At 37.3% G+C, this 25815-nt stretch overlaps 1 protein-coding gene across 1 annotated transcript in view; it reads right to left on the bottom strand.

Annotated features, from left to right (window-relative positions):
- Nucleotides 1–25815, bottom strand: part of EML5 (EMAP like 5) — a 103065-nt gene that overhangs the window by 14234 nt on the left and 63016 nt on the right. Inside the window, exons 21-32 of the mRNA XM_088145252.1 lie at nucleotides 22434–22575; nucleotides 21820–21972; nucleotides 20189–20320; nucleotides 19108–19196; nucleotides 16591–16767; nucleotides 14926–15127; nucleotides 14150–14276; nucleotides 12859–12873; nucleotides 3251–3329; nucleotides 2718–2847; nucleotides 2473–2571; nucleotides 962–982 (exon numbers count right to left, since the gene is read on the bottom strand). Of these exons, the coding sequence (XP_088001378.1) occupies nucleotides 962–982; nucleotides 2473–2571; nucleotides 2718–2847; nucleotides 3251–3329; nucleotides 12859–12873; nucleotides 14150–14276; nucleotides 14926–15127; nucleotides 16591–16767; nucleotides 19108–19196; nucleotides 20189–20320; nucleotides 21820–21972; nucleotides 22434–22575 (1366 nt within the window). The remainder of the gene's footprint in view (nucleotides 1–961; nucleotides 983–2472; nucleotides 2572–2717; nucleotides 2848–3250; nucleotides 3330–12858; nucleotides 12874–14149; nucleotides 14277–14925; nucleotides 15128–16590; nucleotides 16768–19107; nucleotides 19197–20188; nucleotides 20321–21819; nucleotides 21973–22433; nucleotides 22576–25815) is intronic.

The following is a 25815-nucleotide window of genomic DNA, read 5'->3' as shown; positions in this document are numbered from 1 at the left end:
CACTAGTTTTTAGTTGTGGGCCATAATGCCCTTAAATTGATCTCCAGAGACTCCAGATATCCAGGCTCTGGATAGGAAGGTAAAGGAACTGGAAGATCAAACTGTATTTTCAACATCCTGCCGGCTGACTGTCACTGCATAGGAGAGAACAGGATCCTGGAAGCGAAGAATTGCCTACGCAGATGGTGCCGCTAAGAGGGGTTTGGATTCCTCAACCATAGACTGCTCTACCTACATGAAGGAATCTCGGCAAGAGATGGATGGCATCTTCCACAGACTGGGAAGGATGTGGTTGGCAAGTGCCTCATGAATCACATTATGATCATGAGAGCTGATTCTCATATTGATCAAGTAGCCATTTGACAATCATCTGGCACAGTCTGCTCCTCCCTTACAAAAGAAGCAAACTTCTACTTTATTCAGAAAGCATTTGGGAAAGAGAAGCAAACCCTTCCTGCCTTAATTTGCTTATATACAGGTTTTTCATTTGAAAGTAAAGTGCTTGCCAGAAATCTTATGTTGCTACTTTAATCTTCTCCTTAATAAATCTTATTAATCAGAACTCAGAGACTTGTTCTCATCTAACCTAGGCTGCTCCCAGAAGCCTAACAAGAAGGACAAATATGATGCTACAGGTGCCACTGAAACCTGATGGGATGACATACATGTTTGGAACATAGACTTGGAAGGCTACAACTTATTCAAAAGGAAAAGGCTCAACCAAAATGTAGTTCAGACATGGTTTATTACTAACAATACCATTATAATTACTAAGAATGGATATTTTTATTTCAACTAAGGGAAATCTTGAACATTTAAAAATTGTTAAATTTTATGTTTTGTACTAAAGAACCAGTGATATGTTTTAATATCATGTAAATATAATCAGTTATTTACAACACACTAAGTAACTGAAAATGCCTAGTTATACTTGAAGATATTAAAATTTAGTTTTTCTTACTTGACATGTCTGCTGAGTCTCCTGTAATGGAAAATCAGTAGAAAAATCATTACAAACAAAAAAGATAATAATTTATGTATGTGTGGTATAAAGTGTATATTTTCAATTTATTTTCAAAAATAAATCTAAACTTAAACTATCTCTATATAGATAGCTGCTGTTCCCAAGCACAGGATATACTGTTCAGACCAAACATAGAGATTCTTTTACATCAGTCTTGTTACAGATTATTCACATCTAAATTATATGGAATTCTCAGCAGTGCAGAGAAATGTTACATGTCTAAAGACAGATCAAATCATCTTGTTCTTTCTGAAGCAACCCACAGAAGTGAAGTAAATTTATCATCTTAGCTACTTTGAGGCAGTTCACAAGTTATGCCAAACAGTGAAATGCAATATTATATGAATGAAAAACTGCTCTTGTATTAGAATTTCTCTTCTTCTGATTCCACGCAATTCCACAGGTGTTCCCAAATTGTAATTTCCTCAAAATTAGGAATGTGCACAATGTTTTTATCCAACCTGACTGAAGATAGGTTCTAATTACTGGGTGGGGGGGGGGGGTGGGGGGGTGCAGGGTTATTTACAGTAATTGCTTTTCAAGTATTTCATTTTTTTTTAGTTTTATTTGGAATTATCCTTACTCCTCCTAACATAGCCTAGGATGGGTGAGGTCCCAGCAAGTTCCTTTAATTATCTTCAGGGAATCATATTAGGATGAAAGAAGACTAGTACAGTGAAATCTTATTTAACAAACTAATTAGAGAAGGGTGACTGTTATTCCCCAAAGTTCAGTAAACTGAAGAGAATGCCATCGTAGCAACACAAATTATGCCATTTGGGTCATTTAGATTATGATGTCATAATACTGATGATGTAAATTAATGTAAACTATATAATGTGTGATTTGCACAATTATGTTACCATGCACATAACACAAATTACATCATTTGTGTCATTGAACAAATGATATAGATTGTATATTTGTGTCATTTGTATCCTGATATCTTAACACAAATGACATAAATCACAGCAGAATTTTGTGCATTGTGTGCACTGAAATTTGAGATCTAATTGTACTATTAGATTTACTGAGCATGTAGTTATATATAATTTGTTTATTTACAAGCTATAGAACCCTGCTCTGCATCCAGTATACCTTGAAATCTTTTCTTCATTCCATAGCTATGACTATTTTATTAGTTAAAATAGTTTGTAAATAGCAGGCTTAATACTGTTATGTTCTTGACTGTAGAATAAAAACAATTTATGCTTAAATGCTCAACAAATTTAATAATCATTTTGATAAATGCTGCAATGAAAATATCATTAGCACTGTAAAAACAGGAATACATTTATGAATAATTCTCAGTGATAATAGGAATAAATTTAACTGGCTCCAGTAACTCAGTAAAAAGAAGCAGCGTTAAGTAAATGTTTTCTTCTATGAATTCACCTGGCTAATTGCTCATAGTTATATATTTTTTTTCTTAAAAAATTCAAACATACCTACTTGGCCAGTTGCCACAAGGTTGACAAATTTGGGATGCTGATTTATAGTGAGGCACAAAATATCATCATTATGTTCCTGATAAAAAGATTGAGAACCTAAAAGAGAAAAATATATATGTACTATTTCAAGCACAGTATCACATCTGGAGGGGGGGGGGAAAGAAAAACATTATCACTATAGAAGGGAACATGAATAATAGTTTTTCATGCTATGTTCTTTCATAGATACACAGTTTTCCTACCTGTGGCCACATTGTACAGAATCCCAACTGATGCTGTATGATAAATTATGTCAGCACCATCATTCAAATAGTGCACATTGTTTCTGCCATCTCTACCACGATATCCAAATACCAGTTCAAGCACTAAATCCTAAGAAAACAGATTTAGGATCACTGGATTCATATGAAAAAAAAGATTTTAAGCATGTGTATTAAACAACTTTTAATAAGCTCCGCAAACATTGAGAAGAACTTACATTACCACATATATAATTGGCAACAAACAGGAGATATGTCCTCTAAACATCCTACTTTTAGGATAGCTCACCCTGTTCCTCCGTTTTAACCCTGTAGTACTCTTTGTTTTAATTATTGGAAGATTTAAGTAGATATAGAATAAAATCTCAAAATATCATGTGTTACAATTTATTCCCTCCACTGGCCAAATATAGCTTCTGACACTTGTCTAACATTTTTTAATGAGATAGATCCCTACACAGTTTTCAGAATTATATCTTAAATAATATGTTTTAAAAACCAGTAACTTTTCTTACCTCTATAGGTCTCTTCTTTTTCCCAACATTATTTGTCTGGAGTTTTTCAGGCTGAGGCAGTGCCCTACTAACTGGTGGTCTGAAACAAAGAACTGAGAATAAGAAAGGTTTGTCTGTCACCTATTCAGTATAAAACAGTATCTTTTGAACTGTCACCTGGACAATAAAAACTGTTAGCATACCTGGTTAATATCCTAGGAATCATTTTATATATAAAAGTTTCTTATTTAATTGTGCATATATTATTATTTTTGTTAATCATTTGCCTTCTATGTGTTAAGACTGAGGCAGTTTAAAAACTGTATAAATGAATCAAATAAAAATTAAATATATTTTGTCATCACATGGACAATATTAATTCAGTCTTGAGATAAAGGAATTAATTTAGTCTAGATTTTTTTTTCTTTGCTTATTAGTGTTTTTATTAGCCACAGAAATGTAAACTTTCTTGGCAGAATTTGCCTTCCCACTTTCTAGATCTTTATCAGTTTCCTAATACTGTCTTTATTCTGCTCATATCTAGGTAATGTATTATAAAGTCTTGTTTGAATGAATAAGTAGAGCTGAATTAGCATAGTAATCCAGGGTAGTATTTTATAGTATACACTTACTCATACACAACATGTACCATCTAATTTTAAAATATCTCAAGATGTTCCCATCAGTGTCCAAAACATAGAATGAATATACATTGGCAAATACAACAGGTCATGTATCCTAGATAGAGAGAATGTTTTTCAATCCTTACTATACTGCCTACTGATTTCTGAGACTGGTGGCAACATATAAGAATGAAATATGGTTGGCTCCTTAGTATCAGATGACAAAGGCATAGGCTATACATGAAAAAAATGACATCCTGAATGCTATCACTAGACGTACAGCGATGGAGCAAAGTCCTTGAAGGCTTCTCAGATCCCTCTGTACATTATTCTACAATGACGTGACACAAGCAGCAAAAGGATACGGTGGAGAGGAAGAAAGCATGATGCTCAAGTAACCACAACAGAATACAGCAGATGAAATCTGAGTTTGTTAAAGATGCTTAGGTTTAAGTATACAACAAATTAGTTGATTGGATCAACCTAGAGCACATATTGGCAAACTAGTAAGCGGATTTAGGACTGGACATTCTATCTATGGTCATGCCCTTATAGTTCAACTTCTGGCTGAAAAATACATATCTAGAACAGACTCAGCATTATATGTTGCATTTATCGATTTTAGATGCACATTCTATCTAGTTCCCAAAGCAAAGTTATGAACTAAGGTTATAAACCCCTCTATAGACAGACAGCTATTGTCGCTAATGCACTATCTCTTTAAGAACTCCAGAATCAAAGCCACCACACTAATGAGATTCCAACTTACAGAGGAGCAAGACAAGTAAAATCCTTTAAATACCTGGGCATGGTTTTCCAGAGTTCCACCAAACGCAGTGCATACCAACATTATGTGATGCAAAATGCTCAAAAAACAGTGGCTGCAATTCAATCCTTTCATTTTACCAGAGGAGTGACTGAACACTGAAGCTATGTTCAGCTAAGTGCAACTACTGTTCAGTGCCCAGCTGGGATCTTACACTTCCTTCACTCCTTTTGAAAGGACCCAATCTAAATTGCTAAGGGCTATATTCTAGATAGCCCCTTATGTTCCAAACATAGTGTTAAGGAGGGAAGCAGGGCTGACTAAAATCGAAACAGGTGCATGGATCTACATCATAGCACACTGGCTTGAAGATACTGTTTTTCCCCACAGGTTTGCATTTTTTCCTTATCGAGGACAGCTACAAATCAATATGGACCAGGACAATTTCATAAAATCTACAACATCTCAGCTTTTCCAGGGAGATGTTCTAAATGATGGGTTATGAGCACGCACTTAGTACATTTAACCAATGTATTAAAGACCTGGAAGCCCAAAAGGATTGGTCTGCTCTACCCAAAATATTTTTCTGAGCAGTTAAGCCCTCTTTTTCAAACCAGCAAGATATTTACATCATATAGCCATCCCCAAATTCCGAAGAGACCACCACACTTCAACGTTCTTCCCACAAGAGTTTTGAAGGGCCAATGTAAAAAAGGTCCTTATGAGCTAAGACTGTACTCCCGTGGACAAAAGGCTATTAAAAATTATAGCTCATGTCCTGATATACTGTACCCTCTAAAAGGATCCTAGGACCTGCCTTAAACAGTGGTACCTCGGGTTACGAACGCCTCTGTTAACGAATTTTTCGGGTTCCGACCAGCTCCGGCCCCAAAAATTTACCTCGGGTTGCGAACTCCACCTTGAGTTACGAACCGGATACGCGGCCATTTTCCCTGCTGCCACGCGGTCGCGGCTTCCTGTGGGCGAGATTGCGGTAGCAAGGAGACTTTTGGTGAGGCTTGTGGTGTGTTTTGTGGCGTTTTGGAAGGTTTTTGGTGTGCTTGTCAGCATGGCTCCAAAGAAAATGCAGAGCAGGCTTGGCAAGAATAAGGCTTTGAAGAAAAAAGTGACGATCGAACTGAAGAAGGACATTATAGAAAAGCATGATCGTGGTATTCATGTGACTGATCTGGCCTCGGAGTACAAGATGGTGAAGTCGACCATCTCAACTATTTTGAAGAATAAAGATGCCATCAGAGGAGCTGATGTGGCAAAAGGAGTAACGATCTTAATGAGGCAGAGGACACAAGTGCTGGAAGAGGTGGAAAAGCTGTTGTTAGTGTGGCTGAATGAGAAACAGCTGGCAGGTGATAGCGTGAGTGAAGCTATCATCTGTAAAAAAGCCAGGAAACTGCACAGTGATTTACTGTGGACAAACCCCTCTGCCAGCGCAGCAAGTGAGGAATTTAAAGCCAGCAGAGGCTGGTTTGAGAAATTCCGCAAGAGAAGTGGCATCCACAGTGTGGCAAGACATGGTGAGGCTTCCAGTTCTGACAAGGCTGCCGCAGAAGCCTACAAGAAAGACTTTGAGGACTTCATGAAGGTGGAAGGATACGTCACTTAGCAAGTGTTCAACTGCGATGAGACAGGGCTCTTCTGGAAGAAGATGCCAAACAGAACCTACATCACGCGGGAAGAAAAGGCACTGGCAGGGCACAAGCCCATGAAGGACAGATTGACCCTTTTGCTGTGTGCGAACGCAAGCGGCAACCTGAAGATTAAGCCGCTGCTCATGTACCATTCCCAGACCCCTCATGCGTTCAGGGACCACAATGTGAACAAGGGCAGACTGCCTGTCATGTGGAGGGCCAATGTGACAGCGTGAGTCACAAGGCAGTTGTTCATGGAATGGCTGCACGAGGTGTTCGCACCCAGCGTTAAAAAATACCTGTCTGAGAACCAGCTGCCTGAAAGGTGCCTTCTCCTGATGGACAATGCCCCGGCACACCCTCCAGCCTTGGTGGATGATATGGACGCTGAGTATGACTTTATAAAGGTCACGTTCCTCCCCCCAACACGACACCTCTTCTGCAGCCCATGGACCAGCAAGTGAGCTGCAACTTTAAGAAGCTCTACACAAAGGCGCTGTTCACCAGGTGTTTCAATGTCACTGAGGAAACATCCTTGACTCTGAAAGAGTTTTGGAAGAAACATTTCAATGTCCCCCACTGCATCAGCCTCATCGACAAAGCCTGGGAAGATGTCACCTGCTGGACCTTAAACTCAGCCTGGAGGAAACTGTGGCCAGAATGTGTCGCTGAACGTGACTTTGAAGGGTCTGATGCAGAGGTAGTGGAGGAGACTGTGTCCATGGGCAAGAGCATGGGTCTGGTTGTGGATGATGCGGACATAGAGGAGCTTGTTGAGGACCATAAGGAGGAGCTGACCACAGAAGAACTTGCTCAGCTCCAGAGTGAGCAACAGAAAGCGCTTGGCGAGGAGTATTCCACTGAGGAAGAGGAGGAGGGGGAGGAGGTGAGCAGTGATGCGATAAAATCCATCATGCAGAAATGGAATGAGTGCCAGGATTTCATTGAGAAGCACCACCCCAACAGAACTGTGACAACCAGAGCGTTGAACATGATGAACGACAACGTGTTCTCTCATTTCCGGAGAGTTATGCTGCGCAGGAAAAAACAACAGACTTTAGACAGGTTTTTCCCCAGAACTGAGCCTGCAGCTAAGAGGCAAAGAAGAGAGGAAACCCCTGAAGGAGATGTCCTTTTGGAGGGGGACTCTCCCTCCAAACAATAATTGCCTCCCCACCCCATTCTCCCTCTTCATACTGTGCTGTACTGTACTTTTTTTCATGTTTTTGTGGTTTAAAAATAAAATGCATGTTTCAGAACTGTTTAACCGTATTTACATTGAACCTTATAGGGGAAATTTGCCTCGGGTTGCGACCAAATTCAGAGGGCGGATTAACCGTATTTACACTGAACCTTATGGGGAAATTTGCCTCAGGGTGCGACCAAATTCGGAGGGTGGAACGGATTAACCATATTTACATTGAACCTTATGGGAAAATTTGCCTCGGGTTGCGACCAATTCGAGTTGCGACCAGAGTCATGGAACGGATTAAGTTTGTAACCCAAGGTACCACTGTATATTATATATACCTGGTGAAACACACAGGAAATCCTGATCTTTTTTATGGACAGTTGTTATCAGATCAGTATGATTATTTTTCTTGAACGTAGCCAAATTCTGTTATTCTGCCTGTGAAATTAGACATACTTTGCCCACTGATGAGTCCACCACTAACTAAAAGTTCTTATCCTGTTTTGTTTTTATTTTATTTTTAATGTATTTTATTTGTAACTTTGTTCTGTGACAATACTACTACTCTGTCCATCTATCTCTTAATTCCTAATTATGAGGCAGGGACAGTCTGCAAGATTGCCAGTTCTTCCCCCCATGTAGCCAGCATAGGAATCAGGTTGCAAGATGATTCTGTCTTCTACTGATGGAAAGAATAATTGCCAAATGTTCTTTCTCTATCAGAGAAAGAAATGCCATTAAATACTTCTTTAAAAAGTCCACGGAGAACCAGTTTCTTGCATATTTTTTGATTTAGCTATTACCTGTTTTATCCTCAGTCAGAAGTTTCACTCACCTCTTAAAAATAAATGTGAAGTAGGGAGTTATATTAACTAGCACCATATATGAAATTTCCAATAAAACATACTATGTGATCATGTCTTTGATAATGGACTGAATTTCATACTCTAGTTTTATTTTATGTATGTTCACATAAATAATAACATTTAATTTGCAGAGATTTACTTATGTATGCAAGTAACATAGCATGATAATTGTTGGTAAGTGCAGGTATAAATGAATAATGACACTACTTTACCACAGAGCTTTGTGGGGCAATGAAAGATGAAATGGAAATATGGAGTAGATGGATCAAAGAGAAAGTATTACCTGGAACCTCTTTTCAGCAGCAGATAGGAAAAAGAAAATGATTACTTATTCTAATCTAATCTCAAAGTTGTGCAATAAAATGTGTGTGTTTGTTTTTTTAAATCAATCTTTTTTTCCCCATAATAGAAAAGGTTTTATTCAGAATTCTTTTTATTTTTTCTTCAACACAATGCCTGAATCTAAAAGATTTTTTGAGGAATTATCACTACCAAGTGGCAAAAGGCTGAAGGAAGAGTCTTGAATGCCTGTAGAACCCTTTGCACAACCAAGGATCCACTTCTAAACTGCCTAGAGTTGCTGGGAGTGGGCAGCATATACATTTAATATATTATGATTGGTCACAAAGTCAGCCAGATGTTTAGACTGGATTTGGCATTTTTATCCACCTATCCAGTCCCTCCCAAGGACCTGGGAAAGGCAGTTGTTGTTGTTTGATGGTGTTAAAGGTCACAGGATGTAAGCTGTTCCAAGTAAAGCTGCCTTTTGCAATTGACTGATGGTGATTTTGTCAATGCTGATGGTCTTCAAGGGGTGCTCCAGGTGTTTTGGGATTGCACCCAAGACACCTATTACTATTGGTACTATCTTTGCTTTCTTTTGCCATAGTTGTCCTACTTCTATTTGCAGATCTTTATATTTTGTGATTTTCTCCAGTTCTTTCTCTTCTATTATTATGGTTGGTTGCACAGTCAGCCAGATGTTTACACTCGATTTGACATTTTTATCCACCTATAGAGTCCTTCCCAAGGATCTGGGATAGGCAGTTGTCTATTATTATTATTATTATTATTATTATTATTATTATTATTATTATTATTTATTGGTATCCCCAATGTTGAACAGCTTTAGTCAAGTTCAAGCTACTGTGAGTAACACCTGTTCAGATATTACCACTGGATACATCAAGAAAGATACCAGGAAAGGGGGGTGACCTGTGGAGCTCCATGCCTCTTACCATCACCAAAAAATATTCAGAACCTCTGAACAGAACTGCAGTGTCAGCCATACAGAGCAGTTCCATATGAGCCTATATGCGGTCACCCTGCTTCATATACAGAAATTCATGAGGAATAGCCATCTTCCACTGGTAACTTTCCCATGCTTTCCCCATCACTTCTTTAATGTTTTTCTCCACACAATAAAATTGGTATGAAAGAAAATAAGAACAGCTACATAATGTCATTTGATTAATAGCACTAGCAGCAATCCTTTTGGAAGCAACCCTACAGATGCAATTTTTGATGCACCTATTTGCAATTTGCCATCCTTTTTTACAACACTATACAATTAATCTAATTTGTATATCATCCAAATTATAATATACAAACTGCATTATATAAATTTCCAATCAGTTCCATCTACTACTTAATCTCCTCATAGGAATACTCCTGGTTCGGTATCATTTTCATTTCACTTGTTAAATACTTTCCTAAAATTCTCCTGCCACCATAGGGGCTAGTTTCATCAAATAAACAATTGCACCAGGGATGGGTAATTTGAAGGCAGTACTATACCCTCTAGATTCTAAAACTTGCATAATTTAAAGAGACTGCTTGATATTAGATCTTTAGTTATAGTAACAAATATATAACTTTGTGGTCTGATATAGCCCTACTTCCTTGAAACATTCATTTGAAAACAGATGATCTGTACATATAGCAAAGAACAAATCTGACCAAACACATGTAACCCTATTTTCCGGATTACATTGTGGTGATATGGGTGGCAAAATGTGATTATTTCTCCACCCTTATTATTATGTCCACAAATATCCATCCAGTGGCCTTGTTTAGGGTGACTTGTTCCTTCCTGGGGAGGAACAAGCAACAGGATCACCTGCAAGGTTGCTGTGAAGAATATTCTAACTATCTGGTGAATAAATTCATTCAGATCTGATCAAAGTTTTATTTTGATTGGACAAGTTCAACTGGGATATTTGAGGCATGATCTTGTAGGTTTACCTGGGCTCAGTTTGAGCCTGTCACTCCTAATGAAGTAGACAGGATCCTTAAAACAGTGAGCTCAGCCACCTATTCAGATCTTTCTGTGTTGTTAAAGCAGCCTGGGAGGTGACATGTGGTTGGGTCCATGCAGCAGTAACAGCTTCTTTGAGGGAAAGGATGGTTCCTCCAGCTTTAAAAGAAGCAGTGATGCAAGAAGCCAGCCTGGGACCCAACAATTCTGGACAATTTTCATCCAGTCTCCAACCTACCCTTTTTATGGAAGGTTGTTGAAAAGGTGGTCCAGCAGCAGCTCCAGGGGATCCTGGAGGAAACAGGTTATCTGGACCTGTTTCAGTCAACTTTCAGACTAGGACATAGTACAGAGACAGCATTGATCATGCTTGTCAATGATCTTTGGTGGAGCCAGGATGGGGGTGATGTGGCCATCCTAGTTTTCCTTGATCTCTTAGTGGCTTTTGATACAATTGATCATGTCAACCTTCTGAACCAACTGTGGGGATTGGGACTGCAGGACACCATGTTGCAGTGGTTCTCCTGCTCTCCCTGTGGTCAGTTCCAGCCAGTGCTAACAGGTGGGAGAGATCAAGCCGCAGTCCTTCACTATGCTTTTACAGTCTTATTGTTTTTCTGCTTTTAACCCTGTAAATCACCCAGAGTCTTGTGGAGTTGGGAAGCCTCTAAATTCCATAGATAGATAGATAGATAGATAGATAGATAGATAGATAGATAGATAGATAGATAGATAGATACATACATACATACATACATACATACATACATACATACATACATGTGTTTTTCATTTGAAAAAATAAATCCTGCTGCAATTGTTATCTGCTCTGTGTGGAAACTGTTAGGAGAACCTGGTTGACCACAGTGTCTTCCTTACCCTTTGTAATAGTGTGGTCAATATTCATAACCAAAGAGGAAATATGATTATAAATCCACCTCCTTGTGCTCCCCTCCCAGACAACTCTACTCTTCAGATGTGTTTTTTAAAGAAGTAAAGTTACAGTATGCAAGGCAGTAATTTATTCAACATAACATCTGATTTTTCCTAAAATAAGCTTCTTTCCCAACTCTCCCTGGTAATATTCCACAGCCAATTCAATTGGCAATCTGAAGAATGAGAGACGACTCTTGGTTTATAGAACAGCCATGCTTGTTTAGTCCACATAAATTGAAATAATTATTGGTACATCGCCTATCTTATGCTGACCCTCACACTATAACAAAACATGAACACACAGATTGTGCAAAGCATTCTGCCAATCCCTTCCTGAAGCCATCAAAGAACCCCGCCCAAGCTGCTGCTCAAAGCACTGAGGCAACATAGCCTCTTAAAAGTTTGGTGTACTTCCTCACACTGTCTGACCATGCATGGACAGAAGACACTTCTATTAGATTGTCACTGAAGCAAAGCTGCCCAACCCTTATATATGGTAGATAGGTGTGTGAGGCCTAGGATCTAGTAGATCCAGTAATCATCCAGCCTCACATCTCCTTTTGAATTTTCCAAGATGGTGATTTCCTGACTGCAGAAACAGCTGGCCTGGAGATCTTGTATAAAATTTTCCCTATGAATATCAAAATCCTACCTCACCCTCAGAGGGAAGAAACTCATACATCCAATAGCCTCTGGCATACATAATGATTGGTGCCCCAGCAATCACAGGATTACTCTATTAATGATTAAAACCTGGTAATCTACATTCAATAGAAGAGAATATATGTAGCTCAGGGTTGAACTGTGGAGTCCTTGGTGCTCTCTGAGTCTGGTTGTTTGATTGCAGACATTTCATTACCCAACTAGGCAATATCATCAGTGCTAGTGAGTGTGGGGTTTACTCCCAGTTTATATACAGTAGCTTGCCCCAGTTCCTTGAATAATACCTAATCCTTGAATAATATCTAATACCTAAAAACAATACCCTAATCAAGGAACTACCAAGAAGAAAACCACACCCCCACCAACACTGGTAGGGCAAGCTACTGTATATAAACACGGAGCAAACCCCACACTCACTAGCACTGATTATGTTACCTAATTGGGTAATGAAAGATCTGCAATCAAACAACCAAGCTCAGAGAGCACCAAGGACTCCACAATCTCACATTCAAATCATTCTGTAAACATAGCCAAAGAAAACAATATCTTTTCAACATAGTATTCCTTAGAATCCTGTTTGACAAATAATGTCACTTCTCTAAATTTAAACCTCATTTTTTTCTAATGAGATCTGACTTGAAATGTACTTTATAGTGATTTTATAAAGAGTTACTTACCTTACAACTCCTTGCCTTTACAGCAAGCATAAAAAATTAAACAGGAAAATTAAAATACAAACAATGTACATTATAAATGTACTGTAAAGAGAACTGAAATTAATTAAGAGGACAAGATAGTTGCCTCAACTTACATTATTATTGAAACAGTGTGATTCCTAATATTTAAAAATTTCAGTGAATAGTATTCTGTAGAGGATATATTTAACGAGATATTAACGTAACTACATGTAAGTTTCACACTCTGTTATTAGTAAGTCTGTGTCTGGACTGATTCCCAAGATAATTTTGAACAAAGATAGGGATACTAAATACAAAATGCATCTGTAAAGCATAATGGACAACAGGATGTACAATGTATCGTGTGCTTCAGTAAATCACTTAGAAATAAAGAATTATTTTCCCTAGTGCCACTTGAAAGTGTTTTAAATGTATTAGATTTTTCACTCATGCACTGTTCAAGGATACTGTGGTCTCTGAGTGAATCTACCTCTGCACTCATCCTTCCTTTACTAGAGTTATTTAGTTTATGTTCTCTTTCAGCCTTCCTATAAAAATGTCCTACAAATCTCGAAATGTTTTGCTCCCAGCTGTGCTAGAACTGACACTTTCAAATGTCTGCCTGAATAATGCATGAACAACGAAGTTATTATTAGACTTGGTAGGAGAAATATTATCACAAACATTCCTATCTTAAGGTTAGTGTTACTGTGGAGTTTTTGTTTGGCACTGGTCATCCTATCTAAAGATGCACGCAGAACTTTAAGGCTAAAGTTCATGGCTAAATCCAGGGTTGCATTCTGATGAATTTTCAGGAGAACTGCAAATATGAAATGTGGCAGGACTCAATTACCACATTTTGAAGTATGTGAAGTAATGCAAATTATTTCTGAAAAAATGGCGGCCCTATTAGGCCATTAACTAAACCACTAACCCTAAATCCAAGCAGTTTATTACTATTTATTGTTACATGTGACAGTCTCTAATGAAAACTAACTTTCTTAGTCCATGCACATTAAACAAAACATTACAAGGATGAAGCCAAATAAGCAACAGACCCCTTTATTTATGTTATGCACAATTCTTTTTATTATGCTATCCCACAGAATTAGACATTTATATATGAATTAGGTTTTGTACATTGGTTGGTTTTTGTTGTTATTTGGTGCAATGTTTTTATATGTTGTTAGCTGCCCAGAGTTGCTATTGCAAGATGGTGGCCATATAGTTAGTAAATAAATAAGTAAATAAATAAATAGGGTGTTGTGTTTTTTTGCAAAGTTAGAAGTACCTTTCATCAGCTGAAGGCTCTTTTTGCTGCAGATGAGGCTTGATTCCAAACATAGGTCGTATGTTGGTTGATAAGGCTTTAATGGTGTAATTAATTTCATTTTCTCTTGTGACATCACTGTCATATCCTAATAAAACATTCACAATCCTAATAGTTATTGGAGCAAAGAAATAGGCAAGTTATTATTTTTATATTATTTTATTTAGGTAAGGGTTCTTCTTCCAGACTATCAAAGACAATAAAGTCAGTAGTTTGGTTCTAATATAGTCTTTCAAAGAACAGAAAGAAACTTTCTCTTCCTAAAAGATCCCCTTGAGTCTAAAAAAGAGTTTTTAAATATAACAGAAGTTTCTGCTCAGAGAAAGGAAAGCAAGTTTCCCTAATGTTTAACCCCACCCACACATACACACTTTACACAGCTATAAAGAATCCTTTATTTTCAAAAGTAGATTTTAAGGGACACAAAGCATTTGCAAAGAGTTAGTAAGATAGAACTTTGGATCCAAGCCGTTACAGATAAAATTACAAGTTTATGTTTATTTTATGTTACTTTATGTTATTTAAGCAAGTATTCACAATGCTAAACAAGAAAATGTTCTAGGTACAAACGACAAACAAAAAAACAAAAGGATTATTTATAGTATACTCCCCACCCCAGGAACAGTCCAATCACAATAAAAATTAACCAATGGAACCTAAACAGATATTGCTATTTCATACTGCAGATTTCATGAAAATAAATAAATCTACTGTTTAAAATTGGTATGGTTACTTACCCCCATCTTCCTCAGAATCTAGATCAGATTCTTCACTATCACACTGCCTACTTTCTCGATGACCCTCCATCTCATGGGTCCACAGCATTAGCGACATATCTCCACCTCCGATACTGACTAATAAACTGTCATCATGAGTCCAGCGAACATTTGTCACATGTGTACTATGAGCCACATACCTCTTAAATTTGCTATACTTTCCCTAAATATGAAATATATAAGTAATGAATAATGTTTAATTCAAAATTAAATAAAAATAATTATCTTAAAAAATCACATTAAAATGTCAGTGATTTTTGCTTTTTGTTTCATTTTGCTTTATCTGCAGATTCTGAACACTGATTTATGCAGTCAAAGCTAGTGTTAGGATTCTTACTAGAGCAGATATAAAGACAAATGTGGTATTAAATTAAAATCTAAATTTGCAGATATCTGGCAAAATAATCCTGTGATGGGCACAAGCTTTAGTCTTTGGACATTCTATAATGCGTAAGTGTAAGAGTTCAGATTTAACATCAGAACGATTCCTAATCATTAACACAGTTACAGAGCTTGATTGAAATGTTTCTGAATATTCCAGAATATGCATGAACTCCTCCTTGTTTAAAATTATTATAGGGAAAAAAAAGAAAAAAGAAAGAAAAAAATCACACACAAAAAGCATGTTACATACAACTGGTAAGATTCAGCCTAATTTTTAAATAAATCATTAAATTGTCACCACACAAAATAATTAATATGTCTTTCCGGCATGTTGATAGAAACCCAGTTCATAAATGCAAAGTGAGCATGTATTTACCATCCAAGATTGTAAGTCTGGAGTAATTTTATCTTTCCAATGTTGAAAACATTGCTCCTTCTCCATGCACAATAAATCCTTATCTTCATATAATGATGAATTAACTTTTGCTATAAATCAGAAGGAGCCTAGTAGTATCTTTTCAAACTAACACATTTTATTAAAAGTTTTTGTGAACCGCAGCTTACTTCATTAAATGCATGGAATAGTTCAACTGATGTATGATTTAAATTGGGGTGGGAGGGGAAGGGAGAATGGTTACACAAATGCAGGTTACATATGAGATAGGTAATAAGTATAATTAACAACTGTAACATGTTGAAAACTGTAATGTTTGTTGAGACGTGAGTTTTTAACACATTAAAATTATTAATTGATAAGGTATTTGTAATCTGTCTCATAAAAACTGGAAGTAAATTGTCAAAAAGTTTGTATATTCTACTTTCTAATTTGGCAAATGCATGCATCTGCTAATATTTTAATAAAATGAACATTTGCAGTTTGAAACAGACCTGGTTTAACAAAAGAAGTAAAATGAAACTTAAGATAACTAGGAGTTTATCCATATATCTATATCTATATCATTTACTTATATATATGGATATATAACTTGGTAATGTGATATAGGATAACCTGTAGCTAATACATGTGCTGCTTTGATTTGAAAGTATTCATTTGAGAAAATGTAACATGATGAAAGCTAAGTCTGCAATCTGCAGGGAATCTTATTCACTTATATATATCTTACTAGATCTTGCAATCATGGATAACATAAAAATAGGGTTTCCTCCCAATTAGTGCACTGCTAAATGTAAAAACTATAGGATTGTATTGTTTTATCGTGCAAGCATTACATATTTACTTACTTTGGCAGGGAAGCGGAAAAGTTTTACAAATCCAAAATCATCTCCTGTCGCCAAGACTGTACTATCACTGCTGAGGCACGAAGCAGTTACATCCGTGACTTCTCCAATTATTGGCCATATTCCTTCACAACACGAACCTAAAACACTTGTCCAGGATGCCCAAGAAATCTTTTCCGCCTACAAAGATAGTAACCTGATCACAAAGATCACTCTGGTTTAGAAGCATTCTTGTCAATCACTGAAATCAAATATTCTTTCCCTCCTTATGATACGTGACAAAGAGTCATCTCTTTTTTTGGCTGCAGCTTCTGTAGTCCTTTCCTTTCTGGCGCCCAAGTTCCAGAGAAACAGATAAGGACTGGAGTTTCCTTGAGGCTCAAAAGCAGAAACTTGGTTTAGATCCTTCAACTCCACCTTGAGGAAATGAACATCTATTCTGAATTAACCCACTTTTTCCAGGGATCGAGATTTGGTCAAATCTGATGCATATCCCTAATTACTACCCAGTATATTAGTTTAAACTGAATTTATTTCACTTCAAAATACCAAAATATCACAAAAGAGATCTTACCTTTACATGCCTGACCATTAATTTGCTCATTAATACTATTTTAACTTTAGCATAAAATACTGGAATGGAATCTTTCAACTGTAATACTTTACAGAGACGTAATGTTATCATGTTTATTGTAACTATTATTCTGACTAAGTGAAGGCTTATAGCTGACATGTAAACACAGTGGGTTCAACTACAAAATTGTTATGGTTAACTATACATAAAGGGTCCATTGCCATTATGTCCAACAATGAACACTTGCTGCTTACGTGAATGGCTTGAATGACAGAGGGTAAACTGCAGGGAAAACACTTCTGCAGTCGTTATAGCACAGTCCAGTAAATGTTCTTGGAAATAAGCCCTACTCAGTTAACCAGAGCTTACTTTTATATAATGTACATAGGATTGCAACCTCAGTGAATTTTATGTTCTTGTTATCCATTTGTATGAAAGTTTTGGGAAGAACTTCTTTATATGGAAATCATAAAGATTCCCTGGACATACCTTGACTTCCTGTGTCTTGCTGGTGATTAGTGTAAATCATACTTGTAGCATTTGAACTGAATTCATAGAGATGAGTTTCTTAGTCTCCCTGAAAGGGCAACACAGCAATACTCACTATGCTATTCTATGCTGTTCTATTAAATTTCTTTAATTGCTTATTTGTAGTTTCTAGTGGCTTGTTTCCAGTGACTATTGTGCCATTTCAGTGATGCAAACCATAATATTAAGCAGGGATGCTAGCTTTCTGGGAAGAAATAATACTAACACTTTTCACAATCAAAATTTGTTAATTAAGCATGGAAAGAAAAGTTATTTAGTAAGAGAAAGCAATTTCAGGATTTAAATGGAAAATAGACAATCTTTTTTACTGGGTATGAGACTGTACTCTGGATATGCTCAAGAAATGGCTACCAGGGAGGGAAAACACATTATTAATTGTGGCTGCCAGTAAGAGTAAGGCCAGTCAAAACTATATCCCACCTCCTTTTCTACATCCCCAGTAACCTATAAGCTCAGATAACTTCTCCTTTTGGGGGGGGCAGAGGGGTACATTTCCAAACAAAAGACTGGGCTATATCCATCCACCATTTTTATTTCTTAAGAATAAAAAGGGGCCCACGTAAAACCAGAGATATTCTTATAAATACAGATGACAGTAGAAATTTATGTTTAGCTTTTCATTAACAAAAATTAAGCATTTTTTTAAAAAATAAAAACATAAGAGACAGGGAACCTGGAGGACATCAAGGAATTTAATTGGTGCATGCTGCCCAGAGTCACCTTGTGTGAGATGGGCAGCTATATAAATATGATAAATAAATTAAAAAATAATAAAAATTTCCAGGAGCACACTGCTCCTCATTGTCACTATTCTGCCTATATCTCTTCTAGTTTCAATGGCATTTAAGGGAGCTTCAGTGCAGCAGATTACCCAAAAAATTCAAGTTCCAGTAAAATTTAACCAGTATGTTACGTAATCAAGTTAAATTTTGGACAACTTGAAAAGAGAAACTATAGCTTTGTTTTAAGCATCAAAGGCTTTGCCTTATTGAAAAAAATATGTATTTCATAAAAATCCTCAAATTTCTTTTTCATATAATCCTTGCAATGAGCTACTTTCTTTATCATTTATCATTCTTTATATGAAGACATGACCTAACAGATTCTATCTTTATAAAGAGATATAACCTGATTCCACTTAAGTTGTGGCCTCAATATGAATTAAGAGAAGAGACTTAGCATCATATTCTACTTCATTTTAATACTGAGAAGTGTCATTCAAAACACAAAGGTTTATGTTAGGTATGCTTAAAACCCCATTTTCTGCTAGATTATAATAAAAAGTCAACTTCCATTCTTCTTTTTATTTGAAATTGAATTGTCCAGAAAAAAAACCCAATAATCATGTAAATAACCAAATGAAACATAGCTAAACGAAATGATGAGTATCATTTTACCTGCGCAGTAGAAATTATCTGCTTTTTCCCTCGTGGAGCTTCAAAAAATAACTGTTCTTTAGCACCAGTGTTGACTTGTAGAAGCTTGCCTGAAAAAACAAACAAAAAATACACAGTTCACTGATTGTCTTACTAAAGGCTTGACTGTCCACAGAATATTTATTATGACACTTACTCAGGGGATTTGAGAGATATTTATGACTACTATTTGGAAATTATTCAGGAATCCTTCAGAATTACCAGGCAATTACCCTGTATAGCTTTATACTTTCTAAACTGTAGAACCAGGGACAATTGCTTGGAATCAGGGGGACAGAGATTTCCTTCAACAGCTGTGACCCCTGCAATTTCCCAGGCCGCAGCAGTATTCAGCAGTATCAAGCAGACTGTATGAACACCGCTGCTGTTTTGTATCTGTCACACATTTACCAAACAAATTGGCAGCAGTGAGGTCAGATGTTGGTATGAAGCTGCTCCATTTCACCACACTTGACTCCCAAAGCCAGTAAGGAGGAAGGCAGCTCCTTGCCAAATCACAAAGGCTGCCTACAGAGTAATCAGCAGTTCAGCATTTGGGAAACCACCCAGGTCACCAAGATTCTATACACTGCAGGGGCTAAGGAGCAGAGCAGAGAATCGTCTTAACGTCCCAGGGAATGTTCATTTTGCTCCAATCACAAATGGCTTCAAACATCTTTCCAGTCTATTTATTTGACTAAATTCTTCAGCCAAAAGAGGCTCCCCAAGAGATATAAAACATCAATGATAAAAGTCCCCACCCTGAGGCTTCCTTCATAGAAAACCACATCAGACTAGGAAAAATAGTGGGGATGAAAGAGGAGGAAAGGCTTTATTGGCAAGCTTCACTACAGAATCTTTACAGAATATGCTTCAGAAAGTTGGAGAGTCAGTTTAATTGTACTTAAGTATCCTTAGCATTTTTCATGAGAAGAAGATGGCAGACAATTATATCTAAATAGCTCCATTCATTACATAGCTTGGCTCTGCCAGTGGCTGGTTGCCATTTACCCCACCAGCAGCCACTGAGAATAATCATTTTACAGTAATTGCATTTCCTTACCTCTTACGTCCCAATCCATGTGGGCTATATAACTGGAGGCTCCCTTGCAGATTCCAACTCTTTTACTGCTCATTACATTGTAGATATCTACAAAAGTATCATATGATGCTACAGCTAAGTATTTTCCAGCACCTGCAATACAATTATAAGGAGATAAATACTTTCGCATCATTTTCAGTATTCTACAGTTAAGTGCACTCAGCAGATGCCAACATCTGGATCACCTCTTTAGGTTCAAATGTTAAGCAGAGCTGGGCCTGCTTAGTACTTGGATGAGACACTACTGGGAATACCAGAGCTGCCGGCTTGAAAATGACAAATCACATCTGTTGCCAAGAATGGATGTGTTCATGAAGAAGTCACTGATTCAAGATTGACTCAAAAGAGACTATTTTTTTTACTGTAAACTTATTTTTTTCCCCAGAACATTATAATCTATGCTTGGCTAATTTCTTCTTTCATGAATTCAGTTGGGGAGGGTATTTCTGCAAAATCTGGATTACCTCACATTTTAATAAATATTTTTCTTTTATAAATTTAAGTGGATTTTCCATACGATTACCTCACAGTTAATGGTGACTTTATCAGTGCATGGATTCACAACTGCAATGTTACTGAGAATGTCATAATTCTAGGAGATGTACACTGATAATATGCAAAGAATTACCACTGAAAGAAGAGTGAACAAAGTAAGATTAAATGTGATAAAGACTGCAGATATGTTTAATTAGTCTTCAGTATCTCTCTTCAGTGATAATTTACCACCTAACTCACAGAACCAAAAAAAGTTCCCTTTGAGTTTTGAAAGTACCTTAATAATATTTAATAAGTATTTCATGAAAAAAGGTGTCCTCAGCTCTTGGTGACTTCATGGACATGCCCTGCAAGGTCCCCCCCCACTTTTTTTCTTTTGGCAACTAAAATATTTAGCTTTAAGTACAGATAATTATGTGACTCATTTAATGAAATTAACACAAAATGTCCTTTCACCTCATTAATTGCTGAGCATCTCTGTTTTCCCTAATTAATCACTATTACTTCCAGAATATCACAACTAAATCCAATAAGAGAGATCTCTGTATAAATGATTTCCATTCTACAATCATTTCAAAGGCTAAAAATTGTAAGAATGTAATAAATTCAATCTAGGGTACAGTGAATTAACTGATCGATGAAAAATAATTAAAATTGATTAAAATGTCATTTCAATTGTATTATGGATAGAAAATTAATGTGTAGTGATGCCCATTATTTCACTGGTCCCACCCACTTTTCAATGCAGTTCTTCACATACCAAACAAAAGTCAATGTAATCCTTGGTTGAAAAAAAGGGCCGCTCACAACTGGCATAGACACAATACTGAGTTAAATGGACCAGTAATCTGTTTTAACATGCTCCAGTGGGTATGCAAAGCTAACAGTATGGGCTGATCTAAGATGCTTCCTCCTAAAGGAGTGAATCTTGATGTTTCCAAGGTTTTTGACTGTGTACGCATAGATCCTCATGTATACAGAATGGAGCCTGTCACTGTAGTGAAATACACTCTCTCTCATAAACATTCGTTTTAATTCTTCTGAACGTAAAGCACTATTATCATCAGATGTCACCTTATCTGAAGCCAATTACTTACCAGGAGAAAATCGTATTTCTGAAATAGCATCCTTCCTGTGATGAAAAGAAACAAGATCCTCCAGAGTGTCTGAATTTACCATTAAGAAACTGCCATCATTAAGACCTACTGCCAATGCCTTTCCATCAGGTGAAAAACAGCAACATCTTCCCCCTGCCGAATACAAAAAGACATACTTAGTTCTAATAATTTTGCTGGTAAAGACAAATGTTAAGCATTTAGCAAGTTTTCAGTATTTTATTCAGAAAGAGTCCAGCAGCACCTTTTGTATTGTATTGAAGACATGAGCTGAAGCTTACTTCATCAGAAGCATCAAACTTAAACCCCAGATGCCTTCAACATGTTTTCAAGGAGCTATTATGAACAAATGCCTAATCAATTATATGTACTAGCATTTGATATCTGTATAGTAGATATGGAGGCTGCAGTAAGTATTATGATTAATTGCACAACAGACTTTAGTAGGTAGATCTATGAAAGTTAGCAACATATTTCATTCTAGCATTCTGATTCCATTTTTTAAAATTTAAATTCATTCTGTTTTTTAACTCTTGATAAATTGTCATATGTCATTTATTTGGAATCTAGGTAAAGTACAAAGATGTAGATCTTACCCTTCTTCAGTTTTCGAACAGCTAGCATGCAGTGGCTTGGTGAAAGATCCCATATTCTTAAGGTTTTATCTTCACTTACAGTGGCACAAATAGGTAAATGAGGGTGAGAAGCTAAACCCCAAACATCTCCTTCCATATGACCCTGTAAAAACAAAATTTGTTCTGCAAGTCAACAGCTGATAATGATGTAATTATAACATGGGCCTTTGGAAAAGAGCATTGAACATCTTTGGAATATTTAAGCATGTTATGGGCATTCTCACAAAATGGCTACCATAGTTAGGGCGGCCAATCACAAAGCATCCATTTAGTAAAAGGAAAACTAGTAAGATTCCTCCTTTCTATCCCCTTCTATTTCCCAAAATGTTCTCAATCTTTTTTGGAATCAGAAATGGGTTAAGGTTGGAGCTTAGCTTTGTAACATATGATTTATTTTTATTAAATTAACATGAAAAAAAAATTGACATCTGTCATCAGGAACATTTGTGCCCACAAATGCCATGCTTGGGGTACAGGATTTAAGACGTCACAATCCCACTTCCTTTCCATCCTCAATATACAAATGTTCTTTCTTTTGCTAAGGTTATGCATGAAGGGAAAAGCAAGACATGGATGATCCTGTCAATGTAATTTTTCAATGTGATTTTTTAGTATGGCTGCTGTTATATGGATTTGGGCACGATTAGGTTCTTATTGTATTATCTGGTTATTTGGGGGTTTGGGGGTTGCGGGGTTGTTTGATCTTATGTTTGCTGCCAAGAGTCACAACTGGCAAAATGGGGGGATATACAAATTGATTGAATAAATAAATAAACAAGACCAAGTCTTCATCTGAAATTCCATGGGATGATCTTTGATGGGACAGGGGCAAAGGGAACACAGCCCTATTATTCAGGTTCTCTCAGAGGTTTTCAGTGCCATCAACAGTGGCATATGTTTGAAATGATTATTTGAAGTATTTAGGGTTTACAGTAATTCCACTCAGTACCAGATAGCCATTTCCAGAAAGTGGTGTTGGAGGATTTCTGTTCAACTTCATGACATTTACTCTGTGGAGTCTGTAAAGCTCCATTTTATTTCTCATGCTGATTAGCATCTACATGAAGCTATTATATGAGATCATTAAGACACTTAAGTGCCAGCAGTGCTGATGATATGCAGCACTACAGCTTTATCTCCTATAGACATATATATCACGGTTATATATTCAGCAGTGGAAATCCTGAGTCAGTGCCTGGCCATGGTAACAGACTGGATGAGGGCCATAAAGCCAAAGCTTAATATACCTAGAAGTGTTATTAGTGGCTGCTTTATCTGTCCAACTGAATGATGTTCAGCCTGTTCTAGTTGGATTACCTTCTCCCCAAAACATTAAGTTTGTGCTTGGAGATGTGCTAGATCCAGCATTATCATGAAAGACCCAAATGTTCTACATGACACAAAAGATGCTTTACCAACCTAGGTTGGCAAACTAGTTACATCTCTACTTGAATGGAGATAGCCCTTCTATTGTAATGTATTCCTTGGGTACTATTTGTTTAGATCACAGTGATGATACACAAGGTTGCCATTGAAAGTCTAAAACTCTTTCAGTTAAATACTGCAACAGGAGTGTAGCATTCACAGAAATTCAGTGTTATAAATATATTACTGTACTGTACTGCCTTGTATGATCTAGAATGGGTCGTAGTTTATTGCTGGTCCCAAGTTACAGTTTAATATGCTGGTATTAAACTATACCAACTTATTTCTGAAGGAATTTGTTTTTATATGTGTTTCTACCTGTACCCTGTGCTCATCTTCAAAGACTTTGCCTGAATGTCTGAACAGAATTGGTGAACACTGAATTGTTTACCATCACAAAAGGAGTAAAAAGGAGTAGCATTCTATTACTATACCTGTTCAACCTACACATTGAATTTATCTTATGGGCCACAGATCTGGCAGAACTAAAGGTTAGAGTCAAAATTGGTGGAAGGAATCTCAATAACCAGAAATATGCGGACAACACTACCTTGGTTGCAGAAACTGAAGAAGACCTAGGAGCAATCGTTCTAAAAGTAAAACAGGGCATTCAAACTGCCAGGCTTTCTTTGAACATCAAAACAATTAAGATTATGTCAACATAAAAACTAGAAGAATTTAAGATAAATAATGAGATGATAGAAATAGTTGACGGTTCCAATCTTCTAGACTCCAGAATTGATAAAGATGGTAAATGTGCAAAAATGATTCAAGAAAGAATGACAATGGGTATAAAGGCATTGAAGGGATCTCGACAAACTCATAAAAGACTAAGACATTTCAGTCAAAACAAAACTTAGAATGGTGTCAACTCAGTGATATTCCTGTTATGACGTACAAATGCAAGAGATCAATTCTGCGCAAGAGTGAGAGAAAGAAGATTGACTCCTCTGAGCCATAGTCCTGGAAAAGACTGCTTTGTATTCCTTGTACAGCTAAGAGAACCAACCATTCCATACTAGAGCAAAATAAGTCAGAATACTCATTAGAAGCAAGGATCATGAAACAAATTATCATATTGTAGACACACCATGGGACTGATATACCCACGATAAGGAAGAGAAGAAGACACCAACAAGTACATAGACAAGAGTACCGGAAGCCACAGAAATGCACTTGCAAGATTGCATAATGTGGTGAGAGATAGATGGCTTGGATAACTTTTATCTGTAGAGTCACCAAGGAGTTGGCTACAACTCAACAAAGCATAACAACTGTCAGGTTCGGTCAGCACGAGGCTTCAGGGAAGCACGGGGTTGCAGGGAAGCTCGCAACCAGACCACGCGGAATCCACCGGCGGTAGCTAGCGGGGAAAAGAGGAACCGAAAGCGCCGCTAATTAACGAGCCACCTGCGGCCAGCTAAACAGGAAAACCGCAGCGGAAGCTTTTAATTATGAACTGATAACGGCGCGAGCAAGCAAGGAACGGGGCCGCAGGGCAGCGAAACAAGATCGCAACGCAGCACAGAACCCGCGGGTCTGCACGTAGCAGGGAGGGGCCAACCCAGCCGGAGGGGGACTGGCAATCAAGGACAATGGACTCTGACCGACCCTGCCATCATGAACGATCAGGGGGGACATTGGGGGCCTAATAGCCCACAGCCGCAACGCGATCACGAGGCGGGAAAAAGCGCGGGAACGGGGGAATATAACAAGTGATGCAATTGTACCAAGCCAGTCCTGGCTTTGCTTGTGACTACTACGTTACGCATGAGTAAACCTTCTTTGTGAACCACACGTGTCACGAGAGTTTCTCTGTCGAACGGGGCAAATCTCACATAAAGCCAGGACTCACCGTCAGCGCTACCCGGTACCACCGAGGAGCGTTTTCTTTCTCATTACAGGCATGACCAGCGAC

The sequence above is a fragment of the Python bivittatus genome, unplaced genomic scaffold, assembly GCF_059951505.1.
Source record: "Python bivittatus isolate LINGU-HERP-01145 unplaced genomic scaffold, Pbiv_v1 ctg000480_np1212, whole genome shotgun sequence".
Classification (NCBI taxonomy): domain Eukaryota; kingdom Metazoa; phylum Chordata; class Lepidosauria; order Squamata; family Pythonidae; genus Python; species Python bivittatus.
This window is presented reverse-complemented; position numbering and strand designations above follow the sequence as displayed.